The following is a 12,229-nucleotide window of genomic DNA, read 5'->3' as shown; positions in this document are numbered from 1 at the left end:
AGGTGGGTTCTCTTCTCCTCAATGTATTGCCGAGCGTCAGAGAACGTCTTCTTGCTACCATCCGGCTGTATGTGCCGGATGGGTTTTCTGTGCTCGTTTCTGGGAAACGGAGCCGAGTAAGGTCAAATTGGGGTCGGGCCTTCCCTTAGGGGCAGGATGAGGAGTTGGCTGATGGTCCCTGACCGACTTCTGTTTGCCAGCTTGGGCTGGTTTCTTGGCCGACTGCTCCTTTCTAGGAGCAGGCGACTTCTTTGAGGCGAGTTGTTTGATTTCACCCCTGAGGCTGCTCAGGAGTGTCATTAGTTCATCCCTAGTGACGGGAGTTGATCCTGCCGCCTGGGAAGGATCAACCGGCCGCCCCGAGGGCTTCTTTGGCTGACCAACAGTTTTGCTTGGCCTGCCTGGTCATGGTGACGCTCCCGCCTCTCCTTACTGCGGATGCGTTTAGAGATGAGGGATCCATTTGGATCCACATAGGTTTCGACGTCAGCATCGTCACCTGAGTCATGATCCGTTTGGCCCAATATGTCTTCTGGAGGCCGATCGGCCTCTAGGTTCGGTACAAGTACTTGTGAAGCCATTTCAAAGGTACTCTCCCCACAGACGGCGCCAAATGTTTTGGGGGTTTTTGTCCCTTGGGAGAGTTACAACACTGAGACTGGATTCAACAAAGGACGCCTGTACCTGCAAAGCAAACGGACCGCCGGATGGTCGGGGGTCCGCCTCCGAAGATTAAGTTAGTAAGCGTTCGGTAATAAAACGTGCGAAAATAAAGTTATCTGCTCGGATTCCAAGCTCAGGTAAGGTGTCGTATTGCGTGTGTATTCTCTTCTGTCATAAATGTAAGAATGTCCCTATTTATAGGGTCCTTTTGAAAAGTGTGCCCCTCCTAGGATCTGGTGACCTAGGAATTAGGTCACGCCATTTTGCGGCGCCTCGGGATTTGGGCCTTTGAAGGCCGCCATCCCAGGGGCAATGCCTGAGTGACACGTGACACTGAGCCCAAAAGGTTTTTGGGCACCTTTTGGGTGATACGTGTCGCCATCTGGATGGTCCATGCTGGATCATCAGTCTGCGTAGGATGGAGGAGTGTCCGCCCTCCACGTGTCATCATTCCATAGGTCCAAATGGCACCTCTTTGGAGAACACGTGGCGCTTTCTGATTGGGCCACCTGGCCGGGTATAAAATACCCAAATCACCAACCACTCACTAGCAAGCTTATTCTTAATCTCTTCATGGATAACATACAGGTAATTCATCACAATCCCTTTTTTAATATTTGTGTTAATATATATACATGAGTATACGACTATTGTTTAGTACGAGTAATATTGTTATTGTTAATTTGGATCATAGTTTTTCCTTAAACCTTGTTTCTTACCACTAGCTATTGTCAAATTTCATAGAACGATCATAATCCTAAGTGTTCTCTAAAGTAAATTAAAAAGAGTCTAAAGTGAATAAAAAAAACTTTAAAGTAAACCTAGCTCAAGTGGTTGAGCACTATGCGGATGCATAGAGGTGTAGGTTCGATTCCTACATAGATTACCTCTAAAAATAAATATAAAAACACACTAAAGTAAATAAAAATATCTCAAAAGTAAATTAAAGTAGCTAAAAAGTAATTTAAAATAACTAAAAAGTAAATCAACTACTTAAAAAAAAGTTCTCCAACACAATTATAAGGATCACCTTATCAACTGAAATAATTCCGGTTCCATAGGTGTTAACAAATATAAACAACGGGTCAGAAACACCAACGGTATAGCTAGCCTATTGGCTACGATAATCTAACAACATAGGATCCACCTACACATTTCTTTGGCATTTGAGTTTGTATATCTGTTGCTGAGTGTTGATTTTTTTTCAATCTCTCTTTTCCCTTCATATGAAAAAAATTAGTTATAGTTGTGATCCTTAATTGTGGCATGACACTAATTGCAATGATAACTTTTCTTGTTGTAGGCAAAAGAAAAAGAATTAGAAAAACAGAAGGCAGCGCTTAAAGCACAAGCTGCCCAATTGCAGGTATACACTTCTATTTTTAATTTGTATGTATTTATGAAAGATGCCAAATTTCTGTACAATTCCAGAGATTTTAGATGAAGCTATCAGATATTGAAAAGAATATCACAAAAAGGAAAAATTACAAGATACTCAAAATCAACAAGGACCGGTTAAGGTTCCATACACTTTACTATATCCAACCACATCAGATTAGCTCAAGTGGTTTTTGATGCGAAAAAGTAAATAAAGAAGACTCTAAAGTGAATAAAAAAGACTTTAAAGTAAACCTATAAGCTCAAGTGGTAGAGCACTATGCAGATGCATAGAGGTATAGGTTCAATTCCTACATAGGTTATCTTAAAAAATAATTACAAACACTCTAAGGATATTCAAAATATCTCAAAAGTAGAAAAACTAAAAATATTACATTAATATATGTCAAAAGTAAATCATAGTTACTATAAAGTAAAAAAATAGTGCTATAAAGTAAATAAAAAAAAAACATTGAAGTAAATCAAATCATCTCTAAAGTATATGAATTATAAATTATCTTGAAATGATAAATGACTAAAAAAATTTTGTTATAGCGCAAAAACTCCAAGTCATTGACTTTCATGTCCTTACAAGATGAAATAAACTATAAGAAACAAATATATTGAGTTCAATATATTTGATGCAGTGTTTTTCAAATTAAAAGTACATAAAACTATATCAAAAGTTAACAAAAAAATAATAAAATAAAATAAAGAAGAAGAAGAACTCTAATAAAACATTACAAATTCTAATTTTCAGATTACACACAAAAAACCTACATGGGAATCGAACCCACATCTTTTGTGCATTTGCACAATGCTCTGCCTATTGAGCTAGTAGTTACTGTATATTAAAAATAAAAGTAAAGAAAAATAACTTAAAAGTAAATGAAAAAATCGTAAAAGTAAATAAATAAAATCTCCAAAGTTATTTTTTTTTATTTTTTTTTAAATAAAGCATATGTATGGGGGATATTATAATGTAAGACCTGCATGAGAATTTAAAGCCAAAATTCAAGAAAATATGTTGAGAATCAATAGCAACAATGAAGGAAAATGCTCTTTTGCTTTATATTTGTGTTACTTGACCTCAATGCCGTCTGAAGCTCAATGGTATTATATGGAGGGCCTTATTTTTACCTAGGACAACTTTGCAAGCATATACAACAAAAGCTTGTCACCCAAAGAAAATCAAAGCAATATAGAACAAGTAATAGTCTACTTCCCCAAGCATATTAAACGAAGAAAATGAGTCATGAAAAGTGAGACAACAAAAAGAATTGAATTAGTACATTAAACATTTGTAGTAAATCAATATTAATTTTAAAGTAAATGAAAATATATTTAAAGTAAATAAGTTAATCTATACAATGATACAACTAACATCAAAGGAATACGCAGCATAGGCATAGCAATGTCAAGTAGAAGCTGGTCATTACAGGTTAGTTTCACTCCAAAAAGATGTGGAGTGCAACTCTACTTTAAATCAAGTTAAGGATGTCATAGCAATCCAGTTTTCTAAAACCTGCATCAAAAGCACAACAGAAACCAAAAAGATGTGCAAAATTGACTAATATCCCAATCCCACTCCTTCTAGTTTTAGCTCATTACAAGCTGCAATATCTATAACTATTAAAAGTGAGAAGTTTAAAAGTTGAAAACTCCTTAGTAATAGTGTGATGACAATTTTACCCCTCAAAAAGTACAATTACTATTTTACCCTTATTAGGCTAGCAGGTGATCTGTTTGCTCCTTTTCTTTTGCTTTTTTGCTTGTTGGTGATCTGTTCCCCACCCTAACTCTCTGCCAAAATGCTTAGCTGGTGTTTTGTTACCTGTTGATTACTTTTCCTCTCTCTCCTCAGTCTTTACCTTAGATTCTCAATCTTTACCTCAGATTTCAATCTCTTTCCTCAAGGTGAGTTCTTTGATTTTCTCTTAATTAACGAATTGTAATTCTTGTAAAATTTTGATCTGTTTCAATAATTTTTGCTTTTGATTTTCTGCTCGATTTAGCTTTTGTTAAATTCGTTGTTTCTTCCAATTTTCATTTTCGATTTTCATGTTTGAATATTGATTTCGTTGAATTGTAGCTACGTGACTTTCTTATCTTTTTTCTCCATTGAAGCAGCTTGCGAGCCTTTTCCGTTCCTCCATTAAAGCAAATTCTGAGCTTTCTCCTTTACTGAAGCAGTTTACGAGGTCTATTAAAAAAAAAAAAAAAAAAAGAAAAAAAAAAAAGAAAAGCAGCTTACAAGGTAATGTGATTTTGATTTTCAATTATCAGTTTTCCATTTTATAATCGGATTTACTCTTTGTGAATTATTAACAGATTTACTTCCAATTTTATTAATTTTTGTGGGTTGAATATTTTAGGGTTCAATCTGATCGAAAATTAATGTCGGATCTCTTGATCGATTTGCTCGCTTGCATTCTGGGTATGTCAAATTCTAATTTTATATACTTCATTGAAGCATACTCTCAGTTTCCCAAGCGGCTAATGTTCTTTCTCCTCCATTGAAGCAAATTCAGAGGTGATTTTAATTGCGGTTTTTGGCCTTTCTCTCCTCCAGTGAAGCAAATTCAAAGGTAAGATTTTCTTTTTTTTGTAATTGATCATCGAATATTATCAGGCAGGCTTTGACTGCTTCAACCTTTTCCGGATTTGCGTCTATTCCTCTCTCGCTGATCAGGAAACCTAAGAATTTTCCCGAGCTCACTACGAAGACACATTTCTTCGGGTTGAGTTTGATTTTGTACTTGTTTAGGGTGGCAAATATTTCTTCCAAATCCATGATATGCCATGCCTGCGTGACACTCTTCACAATTGAGTCGTCAACGTACACTTTAACATTTCTGCCCTTCTGGTGTAGGAACACTCTATCCATTGTCTTATGAAAAGTTGCCCCAACATTATTCAGCCCGAAGGGCATAGCTATGTAATTGTACACTCCCTCTTCGGTGATGAATGCGGTTTTCTGCTGGTGTGATTCATGCAGGCTGATCTGATTGTACCCTGAGAAGGCATCCATGAAGCTTAGTAGGACGTGCCCGCTGGTTGAGTCTACCAGCTGGTCAATCCGCAGCAGAGGGTAGCTAGTAGTCTTTTGGGCATGCCTTGTTGAGATTTCTGAAATCAACACACATTCTCCACTGGCCATTTGCTTTCTTCACCATGACCATGTTGGCTAACCACTCTAGGTAATCGCAAGGCTCAATGAATCCTGCCTCCAAGAGTTTCTCCACTTCCTCTTGGATTGCTTGATTTTTCTCTATGGAGAAGCTTCGTTTTTTCTGCCTGACCGGCTTAATATCCTCCTTCACATTCAGCCTGTAGACCATGACTGCAGGGTCAATTTCGGGCATCTCATCTGCAGAGAATGCAAAAATATCCTCGTTCCTTCTCAGCAGCTCTATAAGGTGTACCCCTACTCTAGGATCGATGTCTTTCCAAATTTTAACCGTTCGAGGGGTCACCTTCTATGAGCTCAACTGTGACATGCTCCCCACTAGGAAGTGCTCTAGCCATCTCCTCCTTTGCAGGCTCAAAGTTTTCCATTTCTAACTTCTGTTTATCCTTTTCCCTGTGATATTCTTTGCGCTTCCTTTTTCTTGACTTCCTCTCAGCCTGCTTAGTAGACCTTCGTTCTGAGGCTGGCTGCTGTCTGGTTTTTGTAGGCTGCTTTAGGCCAGTTATGTAACATTAATGAGCTGTCTTCTAGCTTCCTCTGAGCTTTGATGTCCGTCCCTCATTAGTCGTGTAGGCCATGGCAAGGTGGTTGGTGGATACCACTCCGCCTATCTTGTGGATGAGCGGCCTTCCCATGATCACTTTATAGGGCAAAGGAGAGTTTATCACGAGGAACTCTGCTTGAACCTCACGTATTTTTGACCTTTCTCCCACTCGAACTAATAGCTCAATTATACCCTTCGGAGTCAGCCCTGATCCATTAAACCCGGTGACTTCATAACTCACCCTTTTCAGATCCTTTTTGTCCAACTTCAGCTTGTTGAACGCGCTAATGTATATGATGCTGGTTGAGCTGCTTCCATCTATCAATATCCTTTCCACCTCATAGTTTGCAATTCTCATTGTCACCACCAGAGGATCATCATGAGGGTAAATTATGCCTTCTTGGTCAAACTCGTCATACGTGGCTCGTGGCTGTGGGGGAAGGGGTGGCCGCAGATCTGATGTATCATTTCCCGCAGATCGGCCCGTGCTTTGTTCACTGCCCACTGATCACATATACTCTGCCTTCCAGCTTACTATCTCAGTCCTTGTCCCCAGCGGGAACCCTATAACCTCCTCTGCGGTCAGCGCGACCTGTTCTATCCTCGTCTCTTCTTCTGGAAGGGTCATCGCGCTGCTTACACTGATTCAGGTACCCTCTCCTGACTAGATCCTCTATGTTATCCTTCAGGTGTGTGCATTCATCGGCGATATGGCCATGGTCTCTATGAAAGTCACACCACTTGCTGGTATCACGATTCCTACTGACCATCCTTGGGGGTCCCTGCCACTTATCATCAGCTTTATTCAAGTTGAAGATATGAGACCTTGAGTGGGTTAGTGGGGCATATTGGTCGAACCTTCCAGGCCTTGCCCCTCTCTTTGGATCTGACCATCTCACCCCCACTGCTCGATCCGCTTCTCTGCGGCTTTGTTGGGCCTTGCTCGGCTGGTCAGCCATGGGTGTGTTCTCTGCCCGGGTAACCTCTGCCCGCTTAACTGAGTCACCTAGTGCCTTCCTACTCAGCATTTCTCTGTCAGTTTCGTCTACTTTGATGAACTCATGCGCTATACTTAGCGCTTCAGTTAATGTTTTGAGGCTCTTACGCCCCATATACGCTCTGAATGGTGAGCCTGGTAGTAAACCGCTCTGCATTGCCAGTAATGCTACCTCCTGACTTATATTAGGGATGGTTGTTACTTCCTTGTTAAATCTGGTGATGAACTCCCTTAGGGGCTCGTCCTTCCCCTAAACCAACGACATCAGCTTAGTTGTCATCTTAGTTTGATCTACCAAGGTTATGAAATGCTCCATGAACATTCTCTTCAGCTGATTATACGAGTATACGGAACATTTGGGAATGGCTCCATACCACTCCGCTGCCAGCCCCTCCAAAGTTGGCGGGAACGCTTTACACCAAATTGAGTTTGTCATGATATAGAGTATCATGTGGTTCTCAAAAGCTGATATGTGACTCTTGGGTGTTGTGGTCCCATTGTATCTGCAGCTCGGGATTTTTACTTTCTTCATTGGTTCCTCTAGAATCTCCCGGCAAAATGGGGAATCATCTGGAACAACCTGGATTCGCACTCGCTTGTCTCTCTTCGGGTTGGGTCCCCGCTTTGAGGCTGGCGACCTGCTGCGGGGAACTCGCTTCTCCGGGCTGATTTGAGCCTGGGCTACTACCTCCACTCTCCATTCTCGGTTCAGGTTGCGAGTTTCCAACTCCAATACCTTTTTCCTTAGTTGAACGAGCTTCTTCTGCTCAAGGGTGAGGATTTTGGGCGATGGCTTATTTACTGCGGGCTCCGCAACTGCCACTGTCGGTGACGGGCTCGCTCCCTTACCCATATTGGTAAGGATCGCCGTCATTGTTGCCAGCTGTTCATTACTGGACTTAGAGAGGTTCTACAAGATGGCTGACATGTTTACGGGTTGCGGTTTCTGGGTTACAAGTGCTGAAACAATGGGCTCATTGTTCGTTCCTGTTATAGACATTCCGTATTTGAAAATGGAACGGGAACCTATCGGATCGACTGGTTTCGACGCCGTTTTAGCTGAAGCTGATGTCGATCCGATGGAGTTGGATTTCTGTGAGATGGTCGATTTAGGATTTTTGGTGGATATTTTTGGATCGAGGGTTACTGAGGGTGTTTTTTGTGGTTTTTGGTTTGTCTCATTGGCTTTGGATATGGGTGTTTGCACAGCTTCCTCTCTGGCCATGGTGGTTTGTCAACTAGTCCCTAACTCAACTGGCGAACCTCAGGTTAGATGATCCTTCCCCTCCTTCTAGCGCCAATTGTTCCAGGTGTGGATCAAAGGGTTCTACTGGGTGAGCTGGGTCCCGTCAACAACCTAGACACAGTAACACACGTAAACTGCCCTCGGGGGTGGCTCGAGGAACCCCACTCTGAAGCTTAAGTTAGAGAGTGTTTAAAGAGAGAAAGTGTACATAGAGAGATATAGAAAGTATAATAACTTGAATGTCTAACCTCTTTTCCGATGTACCTTACCCTCTATTTATAGGCATACTATCTCCTTTATGGAGGTCAAGCCTGGTCAGCCTTGCGGGCTGACTCCATTAGGCGGGAGAGCCCTTCTTAGCTACTTTCTCGGCAAGGAGTGCACACCCTGAGGGCTGGGCGATAGTTCAGCGGGATCTATCCTATACAATTATTATGATTATTATTATTGTTATGATTTATGATTATAATTATTATTTTTATTATTATTATGTTGCTTGATTATATTTATTGTTATTGCTTGATCACACCTTTTATGCATGTTTAAAGGGAATTGGTACTTGTAATCACGCTTAATAAGATAATTAATAATCTTATTTAGGTTAATTTGATTATAATTCAAGTAATCACCAATAATAGTATTATAATTCAAATGATCACTAATAATAGTATTATTTGTGCATTAATATTCAATCAACATAGATTAAACAGTTTAGGGTTAACCTATTGATTGCATGTTAGTCAGAAAGCGCACATGAATACGAGAAAAATAAATTAAAGGCCTTGTTTTGGGTATTTTATACCCGGCCAAGTGGCCTAATCAGAACCTGTCATATGTCACTGGAAGGGGCGCCAGCTTAGACCTTCCAGATGGTGACACGTGTCAGGCAGATACAGCCCTAATTTGGGGTATTTGATGATCCCATGTGGACCAATGAGAGAGCGACACGTGTTGTTCTTAGAGACGCCCAAATGGCCTCTTAGGATGTGCAACACGTGTCACTCAGATATTACCTCTGAAATGGTGGCCTTTAAAGGCCCAAATTTTGAGGCACCGCAAAACGGCGTGCCCTATTCCCTAGGTCATCAAACCCTAGGGAGGGCACACTTCCCCAAAAGACCCTATAAATAGGGACAATCCCCTCATTTATGGGGCACGTAATCAATTAACCTAGGACATCACATCAACATTTATTACAGAGTTGTCGCTCTCAAGAAACTGACAGCACAATACCCGAGCTTGGAATCCGAGTAGATAACTTTATTTACGCACGTTTTACTCCGAACACTTTATTTACTTAATCTTCGGAGGCGGACCACCGACCATCCGGCGGTCCGGCAGTCCGTTTGTTTTGCAGGTACAGGCGACCTTGTGGAATCCTGTCTTGAGTTGTAACTCTTCCAAGGGACACAAAAAACCTCAAAACATTTGGCGCTGTCTATGGGGAGAGTACCTCTAAGATGGCTTCTCAAGATAATCTTGTGCCGCCTCCAGAGACCAACCGACCTTTGGAAGAAATACAAGTCCAGACGGACCATGACTCAGGTGAAAACGTAGATGTCGAAACCTATGTGGCCCCTAATGGGTCATTCATCTCTAAGCGCCTCCGTTAGAAAGACAGGAGGGAGCACAATGCTAACCAAGCGGGTACTAATAGGCCCCCTACACCCTCAAGTAAGCCCACAAAGCATGCAATTGATGCCTCCTAAGCGGCAGGATCAGCCCTAGTCACCCGTGACGAGCTCATGAAATTCATGAGTAGCCTCAGGGGTGAAATCAAAGGACCAATCAACAAGAGGACGGCTGCCCCTAGAAGGGAGAAGTCGGCCACAAGGCCTGCCAAGTCTGGGCAGCAGAAGTCGGTCTGAGACCGACAGCCGACTCCTCACCCAAAGAAGGCTCGGCCTCAGTTTGACCTGTCAAGGCTCCGTTTCCTTGAAACAGTGAAAAGGAATGCCATCCGGCATGTTCAGCCGGATGGTAGCAAATAGACATTTCCTGATGCTTGTTTGTACATTGACTAGCTAGGGAATCAACAGTTGTCGGAGTCGGCTTCAATGTCAACTTATCACGATAGTTTTCAGAAAACCTCGGTGAGAAATTCCCGGTCGTGCCGAGGACTCCCTCAAGCGACCTTCTCATGCAATCGGGGCCTCAGCTAATCAATTCGGCGCAGTATGTGTCACAGCCACCATACAGACCGCCTGCTTTACCTTACATCCAGCCTGCCTTCTTCGGAGGACAGGCGGCATATAAATATCAGCCTTTGGACTGGTAGCTTCGGCTATAAAACCTCAGGGAGAAGCCCTCTGCGTTCTCTAGAGAAATAGCCGAGGCCGAACAACTGCCCAAGGTTAAAAATGTCATGGTTGGAACCTATGATGGTACTTCCAACCCTGAAGATCACCTCTTGGAATACACCCACCTCATGTACTTACAGGGGTTGGATGAAGTCGCCTGGTGTCGATGCTTCCCAGCCACCCTGAAGGGCATAGCCCAGCGGTGGTTTGGGAATCTTCCGGCTGGCTGCATAAACAGCTTCAAGACGCTTGCGTTCTTTTTTGCCTCTAACTTCTCTATGAACATCCATGCAAAGAAAACGAGCCTTGATTTAGGCCATGTGTAGCAGGGAGATAGAGAAGGGTTGCGATTATACGTCAGGCGGTTCAATATGGTGAGAATCTTGATAGAAGGACTATCTGATGAAGTGGCTTTCATAGACTTTTTCGAAGGTCTGAAGGATTGGTCGACTTTCAATTTCGAACTCGTCCGCAAGAAAATCTTCACCTTCCAAGGAGCCCTGATGGAGGCGGACGCTTATAAACAGGCAACTGAGCTCTGCTCCTCTAATAAGCAGTCGGACTCCAAGAAGCATGCTCAGCCGTCTCTGAAACCAGAAGAGAGCAAAAAGAAAAAACAAATCTGGGCGGTTGATAACTCTGATTAGTCGGCCCAAAAGAAAAAGAAAGAGTGGAAGCCACACGTTCCAAGGTACGAGTTCCACAAGGACACCTACTCAATCCTCATAGAGATTAAGGATCGAGTGACTATTGAGAAGCCGACTCTTATGAAAGGTTCCGCTGAAAATCGAAATAAGAACAAACACTGTCACTACCATGAGGATGTCGGCCATGACATCAACGACTGCTTCAGCCTCAAGCGGGAACTTGACCGTCTGTCCGACAAAGGAGCGCTGAAAGCCTATGTGAAGTCCAAAGTGGCTTCCAAATCGAATCCTAGGAAGTCGAGCAAAAAGATTCCCCAGCCTGCTATCAGCTCTGAAACGGATGAGGAACCGGTTTATACGATAGTAGGCGGATTCGCCGGTGGTGGTCCAACCATCTGGGAAACAAGGATCATATGAGAAAGATGGTCCATTCTGTTGATGAGGGACAGGCGGCTAGCACATCCGCCTTCCCTAAAGTCATCATCGGTGAAAAGGACAGAGGCAAAGTCCGTCGGCCGCATGATGACCCTGTGGTCATAAAATGCAAAGTGGACAACCAATTGGTTGGTCGCATCTTAATTGACACATTTTGAGCCACTTGATGAACTGGTCTCCTCGGAGACATTCTTGGCAGCCGCTTCCTTCTCGGCCGCCTCTTGAACTTTCCTGAGGAGTCGGACATTGGACTCGTCATTTGCCTTATCAAACTGGGCCTTCTAATTTTGATAATCGGTAGATGGCTGCACAGCTTCCCAAGCCGCACGCATGATGACATCTTTATCGTCCATTATTTGTTTGACCAAGGCTTGTTTCTCCTCCTCCATCAAGGACCTATACTTGGTCCGGAGTTGGGTTGCCTTGTTGCTCAGCCGCCCTCGGAGTCTCTTGTCGTCTCCTAAAGGTTAGAAGCCTTGGATTCTGCCTCCTTGAGAGTCTCCATCTTCTCCTGAAGGCCCTTGACCTGCTCTTGGAGCTCCTTCACCCGTTGCTTTGCTGCGTCCACGTTCTTCTGGTTTTGCAGATTTACTAACGCCTGGGAATACAACATATCAAGTGTCAGAATCTCATTTTGAGCAATCTCAAACTGAGCTTTGTCCAGAGGAGAGGCGACCCGAGCATTCGCTGCCTTTACCTCCCAGGTCTTCTAATTTCACTACTACAAAATGCTTGTATTCTGGACGCTTTACCTTCGACACTATGGAAGACCGTCATAGTTAAATTAAGAGTTCCGTATTTTTTCGACGCTTTTAAGCGTCCTTTGAATT

At 42.7% G+C, this 12,229-nt stretch overlaps 1 protein-coding gene and 1 long non-coding RNA gene across 2 annotated transcripts; one reads left to right on the top strand and one right to left on the bottom strand.

Annotated features, from left to right (window-relative positions):
- The first annotated feature begins 4,276 nt into the window (after positions 1-4,276).
- LOC145626991 (uncharacterized) lies at positions 4,277-4,631 on the top strand. Its single transcript, XR_014111240.1, has 3 exons — positions 4,277-4,297; positions 4,416-4,477; positions 4,572-4,631. It is a non-coding gene; the product is annotated as an uncharacterized LOC145626991 (long non-coding RNA).
- A 399-nt stretch (positions 4,632-5,030) lies between these two features.
- On the bottom strand, positions 5,031-6,132 carry LOC145627912 (uncharacterized). The gene is made up of 4 exons (XM_081680254.1): positions 5,830-6,132; positions 5,517-5,718; positions 5,233-5,410; positions 5,031-5,055 (listed from the first exon to the last, which is right to left on the bottom strand). Exons 1-4 carry the CDS (start codon positions 6,130-6,132, stop codon positions 5,031-5,033), a joined length of 708 nt encoding a protein of 235 aa, XP_081536380.1.
- Positions 6,133-12,229: the final 6,097 nt, after the last annotated feature.

This window comes from Chenopodium album, chromosome 4 (genome assembly GCF_948465745.1).
Source record: "Chenopodium album chromosome 4, dcCheAlbu1.1, whole genome shotgun sequence".
Classification (NCBI taxonomy): Eukaryota; Viridiplantae; Streptophyta; class Magnoliopsida; order Caryophyllales; family Amaranthaceae; genus Chenopodium; species Chenopodium album.
Note: the sequence above shows the minus strand (reverse complement) of the source record. Positions and strands in the feature narration are given on the sequence as shown.